Raw genomic sequence first — 24,974 nt, forward strand, 5'->3', positions numbered from 1 at the left:
AATCTGGTTCCCAGAATGTGTGGATGGATAATCCACGAAAAGCCCAGGGCAGGGCACATAGTAAACTTCAATAAATGTTAAGTCTAAAAGTTTAAAAGTTTTAAAAGTTTTCAAAGGGATTGATGGACATTCTATTAGAACTGTGGTCAATTACATTTCAGGGGAATCCCTTTTCAAAGCAAAAAGCATTTCTACTTAAGTTTTCACAAGTTTCGATTTTGATACATGGGATTTTAGTGAAGCATGACCATGAAGAGCTTGTGCTATTTACTTAGTAACATGTTAATCATATCACTTGTGAGGTGGTTTTGATTTTATAAAGCCCTAAATTGTTAAGAAATACACGGATCGGGGACCGCCCATCAGCACTGGCTTTTCTGTGGTCTTTATCCATCTGCTTCAAGACACGCGTGCATCAATTTGATGGGAGGAGGTGTTTTGCTACACCGTTTTCCACCTGAGAGAAAAATAAAGGTTTGCACTTGGAACCCGCACGCAGTTGGTCTTGAACCTCGGACAGTAGCGCTCATTACATAACTACACAGCGGCCGGGCCTTCAGGCCGTTTTCCGAACCCTCACCGCGGGGCGGGTGTAAGGTTACAACGCCCGCGGTCGTCCCGGGCTCTACGAGTTGTGCGTGTGTCAGTTAGAGACGTTTACATTTGAATTTCCCTGAACCGCCGGGTGTGGGCGGCGGCACGGACCCGCCCCGGAAGCCTCTGGGCCCCTTCCCGCCATCCGCCGACCCGACCCGATAAGCGGTCCCCGCGCGCTGGTGGGAAAGCACGGCCGGCGCGGAGCCCAAAGCCGCCGCTCGAGCAGTCCCCAGCACCCCTCCCCACAGCCCTCAGTCCTTCCGCCCCCAGCCACGCCCAGCCGGGCGCGCCGAGCCGACGGTTGCCTGATGGCCAGATTTTGAATTTACAGGCCCGGCCCCCGAGTTGCCGGCCCTCCATTGGCCAGCGACGGTCACGTGGATACGCCGGAGCGCGCCGGCCATCTTGGGGAACGCGGCGCCGCGGCCCGCGCCACCTCCGCCCCCAGCGGCTCGCAGCCAGCCCGCCCCTCCGCCCTCCTCACCCCGCCCGCGGCTCAGCGCCGCCTGAGAGGAAACAAAGTGCTGCGGGCGGGAGACTCGGCGGCGGCGGCGGCGGCGGCGGCGGCGGCGGCGGCGCGCGGACTCTGCTCGGCTCTCCCGGCCACCCTCACCCTGTATTTCCTGAGCGTGTGTGCGCGCGTGTGTGAGTGTGTGCATGTTTTCTTACAAAGGACGTTTTACGTTTAATTGATTCGTAGTCCTCCCCCTTTGCCCTTTGTGCTTGTAACCCCTCTCCCGCCATCCCAGGTGCTTCGTCCTTCCCCCCGACGTCTGCCTCTCCGCGAGCGCGGATCGTCGGTTCGTGCCTTCCCTCACGCTTCTCCGCCTGACGCCCCCTCCGTGTTCCGGCGCTGCCCGCGGCCTCAGCGCTCAGCTCTCCTCGCCGATCGCCATGGCGACAGCGACCCCCGTGCAGCAGCGGACGGGCAGCCGCGCCGGCGGCCCCGCCACGCCACTGAGCCCCACGCGGCTGTCGCGGCTGCAAGAGAAGGAGGAGCTGCGCGAGCTCAACGACCGGCTGGCCGTGTACATCGACAAGGTGCGCAGCCTGGAGACGGAGAACAGCGCGCTGCAGCTGCAGGTGACGGAGCGTGAGGAGGTGCGCGGCCGCGAGCTCACCGGCCTCAAGGCACTCTACGAGACCGAGCTGGCCGACGCGCGACGCGCGCTCGACGACACGGCCCGCGAGCGCGCCAAGCTGCAGATCGAGCTGGGCAAGTTCAAGGCCGAGCACGACCAGCTGCTCCTCAAGTGAGTGCCGGGGGCGCAGCTCGGGCGGGAGGGCGAGGGCCGGGGTGCTCACGTCCTTCGGAAGGGGCAGGGTCTCGGTCTCTAAGAAGGAGAAAGAATCTAGTGTATTTCAGCGGGGGCGGGGGTCGCGCGGGGGTCTCAAGCTGTAGTGATGGTGGGACCGGGATGCACATTTCCCGATCCTGGATACCCAGTGGGACTCGGCGAAGTGCGCGCCTGGGGCCGCCAGCGACAGGCGACCGGCTTCGGGCCTCGGACCCCGGGATCCAGAAGGCTTTAAACGCGCGGAGATCGGGCGGGCACCAGATGCGGGGAGGTGGCGTCTGGGCGCGCGCTCGAATGCGCGCCCCGGTTTCCGGCCAGGCCCGAGACAAAGCATCTGTTGGGTTTGCGGTGCAGGAATGGCCGGCCGGGGAGGACCGGCTGCCCGCCTGGAGAATGAATGAGCTCTGCGCGGGCGGAGAGAGGAAGGGGAGGGACCTGCCTCCGGCGTCCCGGTCTCCCGGGGGTGGGTCCCGCTTTGGCGCGCTCAGTCTTGGCCCTGTGACATTTTGCGATCTTTCTGCGCCTGCCTTGGGCGAAGAGGGAGGGGCGGAGTCTGAACTGCGCGCCACTGTCGACTCTGGGCAAGTTGGGTGTTCAAGCTGGTTAGCTTTTTCTGGGGAAATGTGTCCTTTCTTTATGCCGAGACAGGCCGCGGTCTTTGGGTGTTTCTCTGCACCGGACTCCGCAAGCTGGGTTTTTTCACCTCTTGGCCACCGTTCTCGGATGGACGAACCGCCTGCCCTCCCGCAGCAGTCCTCTCCCCTAGCTTTTGTATCGCCCAGACATAGTCATTTGCTTTTTCGGGTGTAGGGGAGACCCAGCTCAGTCCCCGCATCTGTCCTTATGTTGACAGGCCAGGGCAGGTGAAAGGGTGTTGTGTAAACGTGGAGAGTTGTGGCGAGGGAGAGCTTGTAATTTTTTCACATCAGAGGGTCTGAATTTTTCAGTTCAGGGCACACGGGTAAACTAGCAAGCCTTTGCCGATCCTACCTTGCCTTTCTGATGAGCAAAATGGCATAGTTATCCTCAGTAGGCAGCTAGTGTTGATGTCACGCTTTAGAATATTGCTCGGTTTGCCTCCAGAATTCCGGTGGTCTTCATCCCCTCTTGCCAGTTGAAATCTCTGGAGATACCTGATTCTGACTTTGACTTTGTGTTCCCCTGAATGTCTCTCTGTCTCCGTGTAAATGTTCCTGTTTCAGTCTCTGTGATTTTCAGTATGTGAATCTCAACTTCCCCATCTTGTTAAATACTTGAAAAACGGTTCATAAAGAATATGTGCACTTGGTAAAAAAAAAAAAAATTGTATAGACAGGCTTATAGTGAAAAACGATGTCTCTTGCCTCCTTCCAGGAGACAATCACATTTAGCCTTTTTTGTTTTTATTTCTTTGAGTATTTAGTTCCACAAAATAAAAATAATAATAAGCTTATGTTTCTGTTTCCTGGATTTTCTAATCTTTGGAGTCGTCTTTTGAAATGGGTCAATTCACTCACTACTGTCTCCATCTTCCTCCAAACTTTTCATTACTGAATTTCTTCATATCTTGGATGCCATTGCTTATATGATTCACCATTATCACATGTACCACTAAGAAGAAAAACTTCAGGGCCAACTATGCAGGATCCATCCTGTTGGACCCACCCTGTTTTCAGAGATGTTAAAGTGTGACACAGATTAAGTATGTTACCTGCCAGTCACTGTTTTATGTAGAGGATACAGAGATTTGAAAAAAATAAGTTACTGCCCTTATGTTGATGATAGGGGAGATACCCAGCAAGCGAATAAAAATTGTATTTCAGCTAATCTGAAACATTTTGATGCTGGTGCTTTTATAATCTTTTCAGAAGGTATCCACTGAAGGTTTTTCACACAGTAACAAGACTGCCACCTGGCTGACTGTAGTTGTAAAATGCTCTGCATGGATTGTAAAATGCATGCTGGTTTCATCAAGATTAAAAAGTGAAGAATATATGTGTTAGAATCAATGAAATCAGTGAATGTGATATAATGTTAGGATAACAGATACTAGGGGAATAAAAATAGAGCAGGGTGAAGGGATGGTATAGTTAAGGGAGGCCTGTCTGAGGGCTTGACAATTGAAAACAATTTTCTTTGAGATGTCAGGTAGTGTACTGGGATTTTATAGATAGATAAATATCTATATATAACTATATAGAGAGAGCCTGAACATATATATCTATTAGGATTAGATGTATTTTATTTTCTGATGTGCCATCAATTCCTCAAAACATACCACATTTTACTTTCATATTTCAATCCTGACTTTCTTTGTACAATTTTGTTCCTAAATAGCCTTCCATTTTTCTTGCTGATTAAAGAAAATTTTGCCTTTAGCATATCTTCAAACTTTTAAAAGACATCTAATCATAATATCTATTATATGAGGCCACTTTCTTCCCTTAAGCTCTCTGCTCTTAAGACATGATGTGCAATTGACGTCCTAGGAATTTACCTGATTTAGACCCAGTTTCCTCCTGTATCATACATTTTCAGTTCCTTGGTTTCTTCCTTCATTTTATTGGAGAACATCCTTAAGTTACTTATTCAGAAAAGATGGCAGGAGGTAGACTTTCCAAGTCTCGTGTATCTGAAAATAATTTTGATTTTTGTCTCATGCTTGATGAATAGTTGGGCTAGGTATAGAATACTGGTTCAACAGTTTTCCTTACAGCTTGGAAAGTATCATATTGCCCCGTTGTCTTCTAGTAGCCAGTTGTTGTTCATGTCTACCTAATGCCAGTCACAGTTACTTTCTTTTGGTAATTGCTTTGCCTCTCGGGAAGCTTTGGAATTTTCTTTTCTCCTGGTTTTCTGGGATTGCATGGTGATAGGTCTAGGTATGGATATTCTCTTATGCATTGTAGTTGTTATAAGCAGGTCCTTTCCATTTAAAGTCTTGGTCTTTGTTTAGCTCTGGGAAATTTACTTTTTTCTGTATGTTTTCTGTGCTCCATTTTCTTTGTTCTCTCTTGTTGGAATGTTGAACTCTTGGGTTTCTTGTTTCCTTATACTTTTTTTCATCCTGGGAAATTACTTTGCTCTTCTCCAGCTCAATAGTGACATTTAAAGGCACAAGTCATACTTTTAATTCCAAGAAATCTTTTTGTACAGGTATTTCTCTTTTTTTCAGCTTGCGTTTATTTTTAAGGATGCATTATTTTCTTTAATCTGTCTGAGAGTAATATTTAGGGTTTTCTTTTTAAATTCTCTTCTGTTAATTGGATTATCTCTTTTCCCTCCCTGGTCACTTGTTCTTTTTGTTTGGTTTGCTTTTTATCTTCCTACTCATTTTTGTCAATTGCTGATCCTTGGTTGTCTACATTTTCAAATGAAGAACTAGGTAATGCTTGAATATTACTGCCGGGTTATTTAGGTAGCTCCTTCCCACTTTTCTGAGTGTAAGAGCAAATTAGGATCTCTTTATGTAGGAATGGGATGTATTCTTGGCCAACTTGTTGGAAAGCCTGCAGTTATGTTAAAGGGTGCCCAGGAGGGTGAGGTGCAAAGCTGTTTCATGAGTTAATCCCTCATTTTAAGTCTGCCTTACTTTCTCCTGTAGCCCCTGTGTGCACGTTCTGTGGTAGGTACTTTTATCTACATTTTTTTTTAAGCCACTAAGTTTTTATTTTTTTTTAATTAATTTATTTACTTATCTTTGGCTGTGTTGGGTCTTTGTTGCTGCACACAGGCTTTCTCTAGTTGCAGCGAGTGGGGACTACTCTTCGTTGTGGTGCGCAGGCTTCTCATTGCAGTGGCTTCTCTTGTTGCAGAGCATGGGCCCTAGGCACGCAGGCTTCAGTAGTTGTAGCGTACGGGCTTAGTTGCTCCGGGGCATGTGGGATCTTCCCGGACCGGGGCTCAAACCCATGTCCCCTGCATTGGCAAGCAGATTCTTAACCACTGTGTCACCAGGGATGTCCTCTACATTTTATCTACTAGAAATTTGTTGAAATGTTTGCTAATGATCCTTTTTCTGTTCACTTTCTTGCTATGGGTTTATTCGTTGTTTACTGCTTTTTTTCCTTAATATTTATTTTTTTTTTTGGGCTGCGTTGGGTCTCCGTTCCTGCATGCGGGCTCTCTCTAGTTGTGGCGAGCAGGGGCTACTCTTGATTGTGGTGCGTGGGCTTCTCATTTGTGGTGGCTTCTCTTGTTGCTGAGCACGGGCTCTAGGCGCACAGGCTTTAGTAGTTGCGGCATGTGGGCTCAGTATTTGTGGCTCGCGGGCTCTAGAGAGCAGGCTCAGTAGTTGTGGTGCACGGGCTTAGTTGCTCTGTGGCATGTGGGATCTTCTCAGACCAGGGATCGAACCCGTGTCACCTGTGTTGGCAGGCGGATTCTTAACCACTGCGCCACCAGGGAAGTCCCTACTGCTTTTTTATTAGGGTCTAGTGGGGAGGTCAGTGCCTGTGCATAGTAATCCTTGGAAATCTTGGAAATATTTTAATTTTGAACAATAATTGAAGTAGTTTGTAAGATGAAAAGGAAGAAATGTTTTATTATCTGTTTGGGTCCATTGAGCTCTTTCGTTTAAGAATAATTTTCTGTAACTTATTTGGAGTTAGAGTCTTTGTAATTAGTCTGTTAGGTGGATTTAGATTAAGAAAGCAAGTCTTGGGGCTTCCCTGGTGGCGCAGTGGTTGAGAATCCGCCTGCCAATTCAGGCGACACGGGTTCGAGCCCTGGTCTGGGAAGATCCCACATGCCGCGGAGCAACTAGGCCTTTGAACCACAACTACTGAGCCTGCGCGTCTGGAGCTTGTGCTCTGCAACAAGAGAGTCCGCGACAGTGAGAGGCCCGTGCACCGCGATGAAGAGTGGGTCCCGCTCGCCGCAACTAGAGAAAACCCTCGCACATAAACGAAGACCCAACACAGCCAAAAATAAATAAATAAATAAGCTTTCATTTAAAAGAAAGAAAAAAAAGAAAGCAAGTCTTGAGAGAATTATAGATTCCAAAATTACTTAGTCCCTTTTTGGTTCTTTAGCATACAACATACCTCAAAGACAGAAGAATTCTTGGAGACACTTGTCCTGCTAGAAAGAATTTGACAACGGCTTCTGTGCAGGTGGTCTCTTACAGGGAAACTGATCTTAGATCTAAGATATAGCTACTCCAGTTCATTCCAAGCCTAATTATATTTCATTGGAAGCTTTTTAGAATACTTGCCAGGAATGATGATGAATACCATCAGTCAACACTTTAAACAAAAAAGCAAAGAAAAATTGACTTAATTGAGAATTTCAGAATTAACTAATTCTGCAGGAAAACTAAATGTAAGAGAAAGTTATGTTTAACAGTTGTTCAGTAACTAATTTTGTGGATGCATACATTTTTTTTTCTTCAGTGGTACAGATCCATAGTCTTTTATGTAAAACCCTTATAGCCACAAGTGTTTGGAATTAAAAGCAATTCCAACTTTAAGAAGGTAGTATGATGCGTATACTGTATATGACACCCCAGTGGGGTCTGGGGTAGCACTCTATGTGAAACAGGTATTTCTGCAGGGAAAGATTAATAGTCACAGTAAATGGAGAAAGACAACTAAAAATAGCCTCATGTCCATTCAGGTCAAGTTTTGTCACCAAATGAATTAATGAAAATTTAAGTTTTAGAGCTCTGGGATTACATATAAGAGTAATGATTCATGTTTTTTAATTGACTACTTCTTAGTAACTTCGCTTGACTCATCAGGTTCTAGAAGTTGTGCTTTATTCCTCAAACACAAATAAATTTGATTGATTGATTGGTTCACAGTAGATATTCAAGCTTGAAAGGATGCAAAATTGACTCTAAAGTCATTTTCTCTTTTGAGAATTATGAATTAATTAGGAAACTGGAGATGGGGGCTCACTGGAATATAACTAATATAATGGATGCTATAGCATTGTTTGAGATGCTGAGCAAGTCAATTTACTGTCCCTTCATTAAAAAAAATATTTTTAAAAGGATGTCCCGGGACTTCCCTGGTGGCATAGTGGATAAGAATCCACCTGCCAGGCTTCCCTGGTGGCGCAGTGGTTGGGAGTCTGCCTGCCGATATAGGGGACGTGGGTTCGTGCCCCGGTCTGGGAGGATCCCGCATGCCGCGGAGCGGCTGGGCCCGTGAGCTGTGGCCACTGGGCCTGCGCGTCTGGAGCCTGTGCTCTGCGGCGGGAGAGGCCACAACAGTGAGAGGCCCGGGTATCGCAAAACAAACAAACAAACGAACAAAACAAAAAAAAGAATCCACCTGCCAATGCAGGTGCCACAGGTTTGATCCCTGGTCTGGGAGGATCCCATATGCCATGGAGCGGCTAAGCCTGTGCGCCACAACTACTGAACCTACATCCTGCAACTACTGAAGCCCGTGTGCCTGGAGCCTGTGCTCCACAACAAGAGAAGCCACCGCAATGTAATGAGAAGCACATGCACCGCAATGTAATGAGAAGCACATGCACCGCAACAAAGAGTAGCCTCTGCTCACCACTAGAGAAAGCCTGCGCGCAGCAACAAAGACCCAGTGCAGCCAAAAATATAAAACTAAATCTTAAAAAAAAATAAAAAGGATGTCCCAAGAAACATAGTTTAGTGTATTGTAGGTATTGGGCCTCAAAGCCAGTGTTTTCAAATTAGTCTTTGAGATACTGCACAAAAAATTTGTTATTTAAAGCAAAATTTCATATCTTTTCAAAACAGATGGTGCTTCTTTTTAAATATAATTTCATGAAAAGAAAAGTTTTTCTCAAAATAGAATAAAGTGTAATGTTGCTTGTATTTTTTTCACAGTATATATGCACCTGAAGATTTGTAGGCTTCCTACCTTCGTCCCCAAGCAAGTTTTGAATAGGATAGGTTTGAGGTTGAGGGGATCAAGCCTACATAGTATATTCCTTTGGGAAAACGACATTCCTCTGATTTTGCTTTGTCAGTACGTTAGTAAGGAAACTTCTGTTGGGAAATTTGGATTTGTGTGTTTTCGTTAAAAAATACGTACAGATGTTCACGTGCTACTCGCATGTATAATTGGGACACTTGTCAGTCACAGTAGCTTGAGATACAGTAGTGTTAAGCAAGAGCACTACATGAAGTTGCACCTTCCTACATTTTGTGACTTGGGGCAGGTATTAATACTTTAATTCTTTGAGTTTTCATGCCTCATCTGTGTAATTGGGATGAGGCATAACTAGTAGTTTTCTGAATCTCAGGAAGAATTAAGAAACCCAGATCTTTTTCTAGCCTGTCATTTACTTGTCTCATAATAACGGGTGGATTTTTATCAGAATTGGCTATTTGAATAAATTAGGAAGTATATGGAAGTGAAAGTAAATCAGATAAACTATTTTTTTTCTCTTTCTTTGGGGAGAAGGGGGTGCTGGGGATTTACTGTATATTTGGACTTATTGTATATGTTTACTGTGTTGACTTTCTACATATTTTGGTCGCACAGAATGAAATTTAGGTGCAGGGCTAAACAGTATCTTCAGGGTTGTTTTAACATTAATATTTTTCAGTTTTCAAACCTAAAGTAATAAATGCTAATCTGCTCTAGGGACTTTCCTTTGTAGGTAGAATAATTAATTGAAAAACAAAAATTTGATCCCATATATTACTTGGTCTTTTGTTTATGTTCTTATTTTGCCCTGGTAGAAGCAAGTTGCCAGTAACACCCTTGCCTTAATATGAGAGGTATAAAACTTCATGGTAAATATTACTTTAATTTTCAAGGGAAGAACAGGAAGGATAGACGCCTAGAATTGGTGTTAAAGTCTAGGTGACAGGTCCTAAGTAATGAAACCATCATGATGCTTCCTTCCCATGCTTTCAAAGGATGTTTGGTAGAGCGTATCTTTTGGAGTTGTTTATTTAAACTAGGAGGTTAGACTAGGTAATCTTTTGGTGTACCCAGGCTCAAGGAAGTAAACACACAGAATGAAAGATAAAGCACTGTAAAAATATGCTGCTGAATGTTTTTTTTTTTCTCCATATACTCCATTATGCTTGTTCTTTTCATTTGTCCAGATGACTTCACCTCAGGTATTTCTGAGTTAGAGATCTTTAGACTATTGCATCATCACTGTAGGTCTATTTCATGCACAAATAGTGAGAATGAGCCTTAAGTGTTAATTGGGTGACGACACCCTGTCTAACTGAAGTTCCCAATTATTTCTGGGATCCAGGGAAGTTTCCTAATCAGAGTTTTTAACTTCTTTTTTTTTTTTTCCAATATATCTTTCTGATAAAAGGGATTGTGTTTTGGCTGTTATATTTGGGAAATTTTAAAAAACTAATTTTTTTGTTACACAAAAATTATATATTCATTATGGAAAATTAGAAAATACAGATAAACGCCAAGAAGAAAATAAAAGTCACCCTTAGTTCCATAAATAAGAGCTCTAAGTTTTTCTTTTTATATCCATATTATTAACGAAAAATGGGTTCATGATAAATATTGATGCATAACCTTCTTTCATGCTACACTGCTTTGTGAACTTCTTTACATGTCAGTAAATGTGCTATATCGTCATTTTGAAGATACGTCAACAGCCTTTAATGGGTAGGGTTAGTTTACCGTGACCAGAGATGTCAGCTTTGCAGTGACTACCTAATTTCTCAGAGGCCATAGGGGGCCATGATTATCCTCTTCCCGCTTTCTGACAATATCAAATTTTTTCTCCTGGTTAACATATTGATAAAAATGGTTAAATGTTAAACTAATTTACTGGTGAAATGTTAACCATTGGATAAAGTAATTACAACTTGGCCAGTTTTTGATGCCAGTAACAGCATATGGGTGTCCATTTGGGGGAATTTATTTTTAATTTCTGCAGGTTCTTTTTAGTTCTCGATCATTTTTATTGTTGTGCTCATGTTGCAAACATAAAGGAGTAAAAAGATCCACATTTGGGTCATAATCTTAGGTTTCTGCTGATATCTTTGCTGTATACCTAGATGATAAGTGAGACTTTCCCTAGCTAATATGTTTACTTGGTCCTTTTTTTTTTTACGGTACACGAGCCTCTCACTGTCGTGGCCTCTTCCGTTGCGGAGCACAGGCTCCGGACGCGCAGGCTCAGCGGCCATGGCTCACGGGACCAGCCGCTCCGCGGCATGTGGGATCCTCCCGGATCGGGGCACGAACCCGCATCCCCTGCATCGGCAGGTGGACTCTCAAACACTGCGCCACCAGGGAAGCCCTACTTGGTCCTTTTTAAATTTAATTTTTTGCCTTTATTGCATTTGTATGTATGTATGTATGTATTTATTTATGCATGCGATACGCGGGCCTCTCACTGTTGTGACCTCTCCCGTTGCGGAACACAGGCTCCTTAGGCGCAGGCTCAGCGCCCATGGCTCACGGGCCCAGCCACTCCGCGGCATGTGGGATCTTCCCGGACCGGAGCACGAACCCGTGTCCCCTGCATCGGCAGGCGTACTCTCAACCACTGCGCCACCAGGGAAGCCCCGCATTTGTGTTTATTGATCATAGGATTATAGCACTTTTATAGCTAGGAGGGGACTTGGATCATCTGATCTATCCAGCCCACTGTGTAGGTTCAGAAATTGAGACCTAGAGAGATAAGAATACTGGTACAAGATGCGGGACAAAAAGAGCTAACATTTATCTTCTGCTTATTGTGTTTGCCAGGTACTATGCTAGGTGCTTTACAGACACTGTCTTTTAAGTGTTATGATAACCCTGTTTGGTGGGTGAGGAAACTTGAGGCTCAGAGAGGTTAAATATTTTGCCTGGGATAACTTAGCAGATCAATGGCAGAGCTAGAATAGATCCTAGCTCTGTCTTCTAGCATTGTTAACAGGGTTTTTACGTGGATCATGTCATTTAATACCGACCTGAAGCAGGCCCGTGGAGAGCTGTCATCTGTCCTTGGACTTGAAGTCTTACATAAGACAGTTGACTTTCAGGTTTGGGTGCTACTTTTGGAAATGGTACTAGATGTGAGTTTTTCACAGTGATATTTGAGATAATCTTGGATTTGTCAGGAGGGTGCAGTAACTGAGGCAGCTGCTTGAAATACTGAGGGCTTCATTTGCTAATAAGGAAAGGCTAAAAATGAATTACTGAAAGAGACCTCTTTTGTCTTTTCTTCCTTGTTGAAGAACTTCCTACTTTACTCCGTGCCTTAATAATAACTTTAAAATAAACTAAAATCTCTAAATAAGTCTTGAATACTCATGGCAGAAATATTGTTTTCATTTTTTATTCAGCACACATTTGTGGAACAGGTACTGTTACGAAGTGCAGGCTTGTACTGCTCCCCACACAGAAGGCCAGTAAATTGAGAAACGAGTTGTTAGGGCAAAGAATAGTGACTTTATTTGGAAGGCTAGCACACCAAGAAGATGGTGGACTAGTTTCCCAAAGAACCATCTTGCCTGGGTTTGGGTGCTAGTTTCTTTCAGAACAAAGAAGGGGAGGTGAGGGGTAAAGTAAAAAAGGTGATACGTTGTTGCTAATATTTCCTGGTTCAGGCCAGAACGGGAGGGGATATGTTCATTTCTTCTTACCTGCATCCATTCCCAGGTGGGCCTGGTTAGGGTATTCCTAGTGAACTAAACGAAGGTATTTTAGCTTAACTGGGAGACAGGGTTCCTGGAGATGCTCATTATGTATACTTTAAGCTGTAGGCAACATCCATTTAATGATTAACTTATAGCAAAAGCAATAGAATACAAAGGTTAAAGTAGAAGAAACAGATCAATATGGAGTCAGGTTCTTCCCTATTACAAGTACTACATGCCAGGCCTTGAATCAGATGCTGGTAACAGGGAGATGGGACACTTAGTGCCTGTTAACAAGTTACTTACAATGTAGTGAGGAAGACATAAAATGCACTACAGTATTGTGATACTGTAACTGCAATATGCTAGTACAATGTAACAAATGCTGTGATAGCAGTATCCACATCTTGCTATGGAGAAAGGGGCTACCCCTTTCTCCATACCACGTAAAGCAGAGTAGGAGCTTTGTAAAGTTTTGAGAGACATCCCAGAGGAATTGGGGAGGCAGTGAAATCTGAGTGTTGAGAGATAAGTAGGGTTGGCTTCTAATGGAAAACATTAGTAGAGGTGTTGTCCTGAAAGGCAAGGAGATTTACAAAGGAATGGTAGTACAGTTTTGGTGTGATAAGGCCTAGAAAGTATCCATTGACTTTGGTTCGTGGGAACTTATTGTTGACTGTGAGGAGCATCTAATGGTAGAGAAGAGCAGTAGGGTCAAAGCCACTGACCATAATTAAGGAAGAAATGGGAATAGAGGTCATGAGTTTAGGTCATAAAGAGTATTTGATGTGAAAGGAAGAAGACATTCTTAAAGGTCGATTTAAAGTAGATTCTTACTCAATGTTTATATAACAAAACATTGGATAGGGTACCAGAACACTTATCCCTCTAACATTCTGCACTAAAAAAATGATTGCTTCACTGCCTTTGCTTAAAACACTTTAAGTGGCTTCCAGGATAGTAGCTTCTAGGATGAAGAGTAAAATCCTCAGTATTACCTAATACTAGGGTGGCCGTATAATTTAGCATTCAAACAGGGTTACTTCCTTCTTGGTGTGAGAGAGGGAGCTATTGATAATTATGCTGGGACACTGGCATCAATGGAAATTACCCTAGACAAACTTGGACATACCTAAAAGTTCTTCTCTTCATGAGCTGGCTCCTGAATGACTGTGGCTTCAACTCACACCATACTTGGTCTTGCTCTCTCCTCTCCAACCATGAAATTTTTTATTCAGTCCTGTTTACCATGCTGTCTCTTAATAGGGCCTTTGCATGTGCAGTTTCCTTTGTCTGGACTTCTGTCATCATTGGGTTAACTCCTCCTTAAACCTCAGATCTCTAATTCATTTCTTAGGGAAATCTTCCCTATCCGGTTTTGTAAATGTGAGCTTTTACAAAAAAACCCCCAAAACCTGTGACTATCCAACAAATGCGTATGTGTGAACATAATTTAAGGATTCAGAGATCTCCAAGATTTCTTATGAAAAAATTACCTTCAACTATTTTAACTGCTCCTTTGATATTTATCTTGATATCTAAATGGCATTATTGACTTTGTGCCATGGAAGATGAGGAATTGACTTTTGCATTTTGTTCTTCATAACAAATTTTTCTTCCTCTTATCCTCCCAATAGTCATACATTACATTTTAGTTGAGATTAGTTTAGATCAGTTTTGGTATATAAAGTATTATTTCACTGTGTTCTGCTGCAAATGCGTCTGTAGCACCAATTCGCTCACATGTGACTGGTAAATAGAGAAATGATATTGTAATTAGAGGTTGTATTGACTTATATATGACTTTTCCTAGTAAAGGAGAGTCAGAATATCAAGAGTAGAGTTCAGAGGGAAAGAAAGCTCTGATTTCAACTCTATTTTAAGAAAGTTAAAGGAGTGCCTGCACCCAGGATTCCCTCCCCCAGAGAGGTGTGCACCACCTTTGTTCTTGTAGCCGGGGTTGTGTTCAGAGTCTATTTCTATCTCTAATGTCTCAGTTTCTGCAAGCCAGCATGGCCACTCCGATGTTGTTGTGCATCTCTGAGCATCTCTTGAGGCAGCTCTAGACACACTAAACTGACTGCTTGCATTGTCCAAGTCATCTCCTGGAGTACTAATTATCATCATTATTATTTTTTAAAATTTATTTTTATTTTTAAAATTTGTTTTTGGCTGTGTTGGGTCTTTGTTGCTGCACGTGGGCTTTCTCTAGTTACGGTGAGTGGGGGCTACTCTTCGTTGTGGTGCATGGGCTTCTCACTGGTGGCTTCTCTTGCGGAGCATGGGCTCTAGGCGGTTGGGCTTCAGTAGTTGTGGCATGCAGCCTCAGTAGTTCTGGCTCGTGAGCTCTAGAGCGTAGGCTCAATAGTGTGGCACACGGGCTCAGTTGTTCTACGGCATGTGGGATCTTCCCGGACCAGGGCTCAAACACGTGTCCCCTGCACTGGCAGGTGGATTCCTAATCACTGAACCACCAGGGAAGTCCCTGGGGTACTAATTATGTTACTGCTAGTGCTCTGGTTACAAGGTTGCATAGGTTTTTAGTGGTTTGTTCCAACCTTATTTTTCCCATTCTTTGTTAATTTTAATATGTGCAGAATGTAAGAGTTTTCAGGAACGCATATATTGTGTTATAGCAAAAATACCTATACTCTATGAACATAACCCCCAGCAGAATTCAACAGTGTACTATACTTAGTTTCCCTTCCCTATACCACCTTTTGATTGCCTGTGAAAATAGTATTTTTCCTACTTACTTAGTTTTGTCTAACTATAAAGAAAGATGATACCAGTTGTTAAAACACCAAGTCATTCAGAATCAGGAGGCTTTCTATTAGTTTTATCTTATTTAAAAGAAAATATTTATTTATCATTGGGCTGCGTTGGGTCTTAGTTGTGGCACGTGGGATCTTCATTGTGGCATGTGGGGTTTTTCATTGTGGTGTGTGGGCTTCTCTCTAGCTGTGGCACGTGAGCTCAGTAGTTGCAGCATGCGGGCTCTCTAGTTGTAGCACGTGGGCTCTCTAGTTGTGGCGCACAGGCTCCAGAGCACACGGGCTTAGTAGTTGTGGAGTGTGGGCTTAGGTGCCCTGCGGCATGTGGGATCTTAGCTCCCTGACAGGAATCAAACCTGCGTCCCCTGCTTTGGAAGGTGGATTCTTAACCACGGGACCACGAGGGAAGTCCCAGTTTTATCTTATTAAAGAAGTAGCATTTGGAGTCTGTGCTCTTTTCTAGTCTAGTTGCATTTCATAAGCATTGATAGTTTTGGTATAGAATTCTAAGTTGTAAAGAATATTTCCTCAGGATTTTGAAGGCATGCTCTACAGTTTTCTAGCTTTTGTTGTTGCTAAGTACTAATGAGTGAAAAGTTAAAAAGCTTGTATCATCTTTGTGGTCTAATTCTTAAATTTCACAAGGATGTTCCTTGGTGTGGATCTTTTTTCATCCACTGTGCTGGTCATTTGGTGAGAATTCTTCAGTCTGGAAATTCATGTCTTCAGTTCTTGGAAACATTCTTAAGTTATTTTATTGATGATTTCTTCCTCTTATTACTTTTGGAGACTCCTGTTATTCAAATGTTGGACCTCTTAAATTGATCCTTTAGTTTTCTTATCTTAAAAAATCTCTTTTTCTCTGCTAGATGTTCTCAATTTTATCTTCCAATTTTTGCTGTCATATTCAAAATTTCCAGTAGCTTCTTTTTATTCTCAATGGTTCTTTAGAGCATACTGATCTCATTTCAGTTTCATGGATGCAATGGTTGCTCTTTTCAGAAGTCTCCGTTTTCCTTCATAGTTCCTGATTGTTCCAAGTTAATTTCTTTTTCTAATTGTTTAGGTCTTTGTATCTGTCAGGAAACCAATAGATATCTTAATCAGAAAGGAAAACAATATGGAAAGTAGATGCTTATAAAAAATTATTAGAAGGGTCAGAGAAGCAGTAACAATACCTCAAACACTGTAGAACTGATCTTCTTTGGGAGCTTTTATGTTTGAGGTCACCACTGAAACCACTGAATTGAAAAACAGTGTATAGCTATACTTCAGGACCAGGAAGCTGTCACTGCTGTTGCTGTAAGAATAACTGCCTCAAGACACCAAGCAAACTGGAGAATGGACTTAGAATGGACATTATTTCAGAAAAACTTTACAGACCAATATCCCTTATGAATATAGGTGCAAAAATACTGGCAAACCAAACCCACCAACATGTAAAAGGATTATACACCATCACCAAGTGGGATTTATCCTGGGAATGCAAGGTTGGTTCAGTCTGTGAAAGTAAACAGTGTAATATACCTTATTAATAGAACGAAGGACCAAAACCATATGATCATCCCAATAAAGGAAGAAAAAGCATTTGACAAAATGTACCAGTCTTTCATGATAAAAATATTCAAATGAGGGATAAAAGGGAACTTCTTAACTTGGTAAAAGGTATCTGTGAAAAACCTGTAGCTAACATCATATTTAATGGTAAGGACTGACTGCTTTCTCCCTAAGGTCAGGAATAAGACAGGGTTGCCCACTCTTACCACTTATATACAACATTGTATTGGAGGTTCTAGCCAGGGCAGTTAAGGAAGAAAAAGAAATTCAGATCAGAAATTCAGAAAAAAGAAATTCAGATCAGAAAAGAAGTAGTAAAACAGCTACACAGTTGACGCTTGAACAGCATGGGGGTTGGGGGGGGCCGACTTTTGCAAGGCAAAAATCCATGTATAACTTATAGTCAACCCTCTGTAGCCAAACAACTGCAGATCATGTAGTAATATAGTTTTTAGTATTGAAAAAAATCTTCACATAAGTGGACTCTTGTAGTTAAAACCTTTGATGTTCAAGGGTAACCGGTGTCTCTATTTGCAGATGAAATGATTCTAAGAAAATCCTAAGGAATCTGTAAAAAACAAAAACTAAAAACTCTTGAAAGCTAATAAATAAGCTCAGCAAGATTTCAGGGTATGAAAGCAATGTACAAAACTCAGCTGTATTTCTGTAAACTAGCAGTGAACACTTTCAAAAATGAAATTAAGAAAACTTCATTTTCCGTAGCATCAAAGAGATGAAGTACTTAGGAATAAATTAAACAGAAGAAGTACAAGACTTGTATACTGAGAATCACAAAACATTGTTGAAAGAAATTAAAGAAGACCTAAATAAGTGGAAAGACATCCTATATTGATGGATTAGAAGACTTAATATTGGCATATATATATGTATTTTTGGCGGGGGCGGTGTCAAGAAGCAAAAACATCTACTGAATATAAAACTAAAAAAGACAGAGTCCTCCTGGGCCCAAGAGACCCATGGCAGGGAGCCAAGAGTTCTGCATCAGCGCTGCTCTGGGGAGCCCTGGAAGAAGTCATCGCACACGGTAGTGATGAGGGGTAGAAAAACAGTGTACTCCTGGAAGTCCACCTACTGGTTGCTGTCCTCGTCCAGATCACCCATCAGCTTCTTCAGGCCCTCCTCATCCACCTTCTCCGCCACAAAGTTGGGCAGCTCCCTGTGCAGAATTCCTTCATCTCCCCCTTAGTCAGCTTGAACTTGTTGCCCTCTTGGTTGGAGTACTTGTGGAAGGTGGTGACCATCACAGCCAGAACCTGCTTCAGGGGACTGGACATCTTGGATCTGGGGCTGCTGGTCTTGGAGGGTCTCCTGGGGAGGTGGGCGTTGGCTGTGGTTCTTCTGGGACCATGAAAGCTGGTGGCAGACATTTTGGGGAGTATCCATCTGCATGAACTCTCCTCGAGGTGGACATCTTGCCCAGGTAACCAGACTGAGACCTGGCCCCACCCAACAGTCTGTAGGCTCCAGTGCTGGGATGCCACAGGCCAAGCCGCCAACCAGGTGGGAACACAGCCCCACCCATCAGCAGACAGGCTGCCCTAAGACTTCCTGAGCCCACAGCCATGTCTAGACACCTTAATATTGTTAAGATGGCAGTTCTCCCCAAATTGACCTACAGATTCAGTGCAGTTTCTATCAGAATCACAGCTGCCTCGTTTGTAAATTGAGAAGCTGAGCCTAAAATCTAAATGGAAATGCACGGTATCCAGAATAGCCAAAACAATCTCAAAAATTGGAGGAGTCAGTTCTTGGTTTCAAAGTTTACTACAGTAATGTGTGTGGTATTGATATAGGACAAAAGAATTTCAGGTTTTTTTTTTCCCCCTTTGCGGTACATGGGCCTCTCACTGTTGTGGCCTCTCCCGTTGCGGGGCACAGGCTTCGGACGCGCAGGCTCCGGATGCGCAGGCTCAGTGGCCATGGCCCACGGGCCCAGCAGCCGCTCCGCATGTGGGATCCTCCTGGACCGGGGCACAAACCCGTGTCCCCTGCATTGGCAGGCAGACTCTCAGCCACTGCGCCACCAGGGAAGCCCAGAATTTCAGGTTTTAATGACCCTGCTTGTCAGCAGCAAAATTGCCACAAAGACCAGGACGGTGGCCCCGTGATACTTCCTTCTTTCATTGCTTATGGATGTATTAGAGTACCTAATTTGCATCCAGAAGCCTAGCTGCAAGAGATTCTGGCAAATGTAGGTTTTAGTTTTCTAGTTTAAGAAAGCACAACTGGGAGGGTGGTATGGCCATTGGGTGAGTCAATTCACAGAATTTTTCTCTGAGGTCTGATGACTATTGTATGTCCTCTGTATTCAGAAGTAGGGCTCTAAAAATCTGATGGGAAGCTCTACGCATGAGTGGGGCTTCTTGACTAAGCTTCATTGTGTAACAGTGGAATCATTTCACTGGGAACACCCAGTATCAGTGTCTTCAGGTCTTCTCTCTTGGGCTTTGGCTGCACAGCGTACTTTAAGCTGAGGGAGATTGAGAGGCAACATCAGCATCTGTAAAAGTCCACTGGAATTCTCCTGCCTTTTCAGTATGGTAGTGCTGCCTTTGGCTGTACCAGGTGACACCAGGTCTGAGATTCTTTTTTATTCCTTAGAGAGTAAACCTTTCCTCTTTTATCCTGGTGAATGAGGGGCCATTGGCCCAGGAGCATGGAGTGCGATCTGCTTTGCTTCTTAGATAGATTTTCATCTAGTCCTGCTTCAGAGTACCAGGGTATCTCTTGCTATCAGCAGTATCTGCAGTATAAATTAGGTTACTTCTCACATAGCCCTGTGTCTGGCTTTGGGATTCAGCACTCTTGGGTGGACTAAGCTCGTTTTCACTCATCTAATTTCAGCTTCTAAAATTTTGTTCTTTCCTCTCAGTTGTTTTCATTGTGAATTTGTTCCTCAGTTGTTTAGTTGTGTTTCTGTAAGGGGTAATAGTGGAGTAATGTCTAATGTGCCATTTTTACCCAGAAGTTACATCAGGTGTTCTTGCAGCACTGTGTACTTTTTTGTCTTAGACAAGAAAGTTGCTGACAAGTTTGATTTGTTAAGACAATTTTGTGTGATTGACTGATTCCCTTATTAGAGTGGAATCTCTCTGTGGACAGGGCTAGTGTCTGATTTTGCTTCTTGTATCAGCACATTTCCTAGCACTCTCTAGGCTCCCCCAAAATAATTATTGACTTAGTAATAACCATTTTTTTAGGAGACTATTTTCCTATAAGATTGGGTTGCATATAACCCATAGAGGAGCAGTGAAATAACTAATGATACTAGTAACTGTATTGTTGGATAAAATCTGGGTTTGAAAAGTGATTTTCTGATGTGAAAAATGGCTATTGGCATAAAATCAGTCTCTTTCTGACCACACTATATAAAATGATCACCCTCCCCTCTTCTCTCTCTCTTTTTTAAAAATAAATTTTATTTATTTATTTATTTATTTTTGGCTGTGTTGGGTCTTCGTTGCTGTGCGTGGGCTTTCTCTAGTTGCGGCAAGCGGGGCTACTCTTCGTTGCGGTGTGTGGGCTTCTGTTGCAGAGCACGGGCTCTAGGTGTGTGGGCTTCAGTAGTTGTAGCACGCGGGCTCAGTAGTTGTAGCTTGCGGGCTCTAGAGTGCAGGCTCGATAGTTGTGGCGCATGGGCTTAGTTGCTCCACAGCCTGTGGGATCTCCGTGGACCAGGGGTTGAACCCGTGTCTCCTGCATTGGCAGGTGGATTCTTAACTGCTGCGCCACCAGGGAAGTCCCTCTGTAACTCTTTATTCTGATTTATTTTTCTTCAAAATACTGATTACCCCGACTGTATAGGTATTTGTTTATTGTTTGCTTCTTCCCAGTATAGAGTACCTTCCATAAGATCAGATGGTATATATATATATATATATTTTTTTTTTGCCATACGTGGGCCTCCCACTGTTGTGGCCTCTCCCATTGTGGAGCACAGGCTCCGGACGCGCAGGCTCAGCGGCCATGGCCCACGGGCCTAGCTGCTTCGCGGCACGTGGGAACTTCCTGGACCGTGGCACAAACCCGTGTCCCCTGCATCGGCAGGCAGACTCTCAACCACTGCGCCACCAGGGAAGCCCCGGGATGGTATATTTTGTTCGTTGCTGATTTCCACACACCCAGATCAGTGGCCTGGCGTATATAACGAAGTTGTGATTGTTGGTTGTTTTTTTCCCCAATAAGTCATTTTTTGTTAGGACTTAAACTGTATGTGTCCACTCCCCACTCCTGTGTCTATTATGTCAGTGGATTTCTTTTGTTCAGAGAAATGGTTCTGTGGTCCAGTGTTGGTCTTATTTAATATTTTTCCTAATTTTAATCTGATTGCAATTAGGGATTGCCTGATTTTTTTTTTTTTTTTTTTTTTTTTTTTTTGTGGTACGCGGGCCTCTCACTGTTGTGGCCTCTCCGGTTGCGGAGCACAGGCTCTGGATGCTCAGGCTCAGCGGCCATGGCGCACGGGCCCAGCCGCTCCGCGGCACATGGGATCTTCCCGGACCGGGGCACAAACCCGTGTCCCCTGCATCGGCAGGTGAACTCTCAACCACTGCGCCACCAGGGAAGCCCAGCTACTCTTACATAAGGTGAACCTGACAATCTTTAGTAGCTTCTCAAAATTGCTAAGAAGTGATCTAAGCAACCAGAGAGTTGCCTAGTATTTTGCTATAGAATATTATGAATGGGACTTAAAACTGACCTCAGAGTCAGTTTTGGTTTCCGTAAGCTGTTGTTTTATCTGACATGTGAAGGCAGTCATTTAAAAAATCCAGATGTTTGAATTTCTATTTTTTATCTTTAGAAACATGAATGTTTCTTGTCTGTTTTTTTCAGATGTGTAGCTTTTAAAAGGCTGTATTCTTAAGTCTATCAATATTATAGTTTGGGTGAGTTTTTCCGTAAGAATACACATCTCCAACAGATTTTATGCATTTAGCAAGCATTTGGTGAACACAAATTCTTGCCCTTATCTATTCTTGTATATATGCAGTGTAATAATCTTTGGTGGGTTTCATGGAAATGCCATTTAATATCCAAAAACTAATTTTGTATACCTTTTTCTAGATATGCAATTATTCTATCTCTAAGAGACCATCTAATAATTTAGGTCTCATTTTCAATTGCTTTATGTAACACTTTGTTCTTATATTTCTGTATATGAGAATCAATGAACAAGGACAAAAGTACTTGCGAAAAAAGTGAAAATTAATGGCGCTTGTAAAAGAAGGAATCCAAACCCAAGCATGTGTATAGATCCCATACTGAAAATGAACATGGATTCTTTGTTCACGGGTACATAATAGGTGATTTAGAGAAGCTGAGTTCAGGGACTTTTGTGGCTGTGTTACTAGTCAAACTAGAAAATTCATTCAGCTGAGCGTCTGTGATATATACTGACTTGTATGGTATAAACTGACCAGTGAAATGTTAACAGAAAGGCAATAATTTGCCAATGCTTGATTAAAACTGTAATTTTTAATTAATAGTTTTTAATTTAAAAACTGTTCTGTAATGAGTTTCAGATTATGTCCTAAGTATGTGTTTGTCCCTCCAGTTCTGCTTCTTAATTTTTCACACTAATTCTTTGTTCCCTGTTTAAGTGGTCAGTCTAATTTTTCGAGTGTTAAAATTACAATATGATTCAAGTAGTTATTATATCTTACTAGGTCTTAAGTTATTTTCTGTGTCATATATATGTGATATGACTTTATTTAAATGCTCTACAATTACTACCTAGCAATGATGCATTTACCTTCATTCATTTTCCAGCAATTCTGTAATTGGTTGTATTTTCTTTCTTTCTTTTTTTTTTAATATTTATTTATTTTGGCTGTGCTGGGTCTTAGTTGCGGCACATGGGATCTTCATTCCGGCATGCAGGATCTTTAGTCGTGGCACGTGGACTTCTTAGTTGCAGCATGCAGGCTTCTAAGTTATGGCATGCATGTGGGATCTAGTTCCCCAACCAGGGATTGAACCTGGGCCCCCTGCATTGGGAGTGCGAAGTCCTACCCACTGGACCGCCAGGGAAGTCCTGGTTGAATTTTCTAATCTCCACTTCCTTATTGGTGGGAGTAGTCTGGAATGGGGTACCCTTAGACAAATAAAGGATACCCCTGAGGGAGTGGGATACTTGAGTCATCCAAACAGAAAGGGTAGTACAGAGTCCTAAGCGAGCAGACACTGAGTTCCAGAGCCAGGTAGTTCAGTGCAGAAGCCAGGGTTGAAATGCTGATCTGAAAACAAGTCAAGTTCAAAGAGTTGGTAAGTTGAAAAGCCAAGATGATTAAAGCAGTGAAGTACAGTGGTATTGCTGGTAGTCAGAGGTGGTCAGGAGTAATTCAGAAAGTAGCAAGTAACGAGTTGCATTTAGATTAGTCCTACAGGCCTCAGGAGATTATAAGGACAGGTCTCAGATTGTTAATTAGAAGCAGGTTCTGTTGGAGAAGTACATCACTGAGGCTATGTCTTAACTCTTGACTCACTGCTATAGAATGTTAACAGGAATGTAAATGTATCCTTTCCAGTTGATTATTTTTTTTAATGGTCAGATATTCGATTAGACCTGGTTGCTTGCTATGACTGACAGTCAAGCTTACTTGAAATGAAAGCTAATTTTATTTATTTTTATTTATAGATAAGAGTTTTTAAATATTTATTTTATTATCATTTATTTTTGGCAGCGTTGGGTCTTCGTTGCTGCGCGCGGGCTTTCTCTATTTGTGGCGAGCAGGGGCTACTCTTCATTGGGGTATGCGGGCTTCTCATTGCAGTGGCTTCTCTTGTTGCGGAGCATGGGCGCTAGGCACGTGGACTTCAGTAGTTGTGGCTCGCGGATTCTAGAGTGCAGGCTCAGTAGTTGTGGCACACGGGCTTAATTGCTCCGTGGCATGTGGGATCTTCCCGGACCAGGGCTTGAACCCGTGTCCCCTGCATTGACAGGCAGATTCTTAACCGCTGCGCCACCAGGGAAGCCCTAATTTTGTTTATTAAGGTAGGAAATTCTTAATTAGAATAGAGTGTTAATTACATTTTATAAAACTTTTTTTTTTTTTTTTTTGCGGTACGCGGACCTCTCACTGCTGTGGCCTCTCCCGTTGCGGAGTACAGGCTCCAGACGCGCAGGCTCAGCGGCCATGGCTCATGGGCCCAGCCGCTCCGTGGCACGTGGGATCTTCCCGGCCCGGGGCACGAACCCATGTCCCCCGGATCGGCAGGTGGACTCTCAACCACTGCGCCACCAGGGAAGCCCTTTATAAAACTTTTTTCTTAGCTGCAATTAAAGTTTAGGTTCTCACGTGAACATTTACAGTAAATCGGTATGTTTTCTGACTTACACTCAGCAGTGTGCATACTTGAGAATGTCTCCTTATCTGGAGGTAGGAATAGGCAGGTCAGTAAGTGAACAAATCCAGTTAGGAAATATAGTCAAAGAAAAATGCCAATCTCTTCAGTGATACTTTCTGATAACTTTGGATTCCTGTCTAAATTACTCTTTGTTTTGGAGCATTGGCAGATGTTACTCTGTGCTTAGGTAATGTGTATTTTTCTATTCATGTGCGAATGTTTTATGATGTCAGTTTTGCAGGTTTCTGCACTTTGACCATGTGCTGGTAATTAGCTCAAGACTTCCTGCATCATTTTTTTAAAAACAAATTTATTCATTTATTTTTGACTACATTGGGACTTCGTTGCTCCGTGTGGGCTTTCTCTAGTTGCGGCGAGCGGGGGCTACTCTTCGTTGCAGTGTGCGGGCTTCTCACTGCAGTGGCATCTCTTCTTGCGGAGCATGGGCTCTAGGCGCGTGGGCTTCAGTAGTTGTGGCATGCGGGCTCAGTAGTTGTGGCTCGCGGGCTCTAGAGTGCAGCCTTAGTAGTTGTGGTGCACGGGCTTAGTTGCTCTGCGGCATGTGGGATCTTCTCGGACCAGGGCTCGAACCCGTGTCCCGTGCGTTGGCAGGCGGATTCTTAACCACTACACCACCAGCGAAGCCCTCCTGCATCTTTTTTTTTTTAAAATGATAATAAGGGTTTATTTCTCACTCCTATGTCCTATAAAGGCTCAGCTGCCACTCTGTTCCATATCTCCATACTGAAGCCAAGCTGATGGAGTAGCCTCTCCTGGGAACATTTCCTGTCATTGAGACAGAGGGAAAGAAAGATGGGAAACTATGTTCTTAGTGTCACTTCTGTCCACTTT

At 43.3% G+C, this 24,974-nt stretch overlaps 1 protein-coding gene and 1 pseudogene across 3 annotated transcripts in view; one reads left to right on the forward strand and one right to left on the reverse strand.

The window, feature by feature from the left end:
* Positions 1-1,082: 1,082 nt before the first annotated feature.
* LMNB1 (lamin B1) overlaps positions 1,083-24,974 on the forward strand; it is a 66,387-nt gene continuing 42,495 nt past the window's right edge. For 2 of the 3 annotated variants that reach the window (XR_009539558.1, XM_060143498.1), the window contains exons 1-2: positions 1,083-1,242; positions 1,347-1,850. Coding sequence is in view for 2 of the 3 variants with exons in the window: in XM_060143498.1 (XP_059999481.1) it covers positions 1,492-1,850 (359 nt within the window). In the remaining variant the exon portion in view is untranslated. The remainder of the gene's footprint in view (positions 1,243-1,346; positions 1,851-24,974) is intronic. The other variant, XM_060143497.1, reaches the window with a different exon arrangement.
* Positions 17,757-18,049, reverse strand: LOC132517891 (protein S100-A2-like; annotated as a pseudogene).

Source organism: Lagenorhynchus albirostris, chromosome 3 (genome assembly GCF_949774975.1).
Source record: "Lagenorhynchus albirostris chromosome 3, mLagAlb1.1, whole genome shotgun sequence".
Lineage (NCBI taxonomy): Eukaryota > Metazoa > Chordata > Mammalia > Artiodactyla > Delphinidae > Lagenorhynchus > Lagenorhynchus albirostris.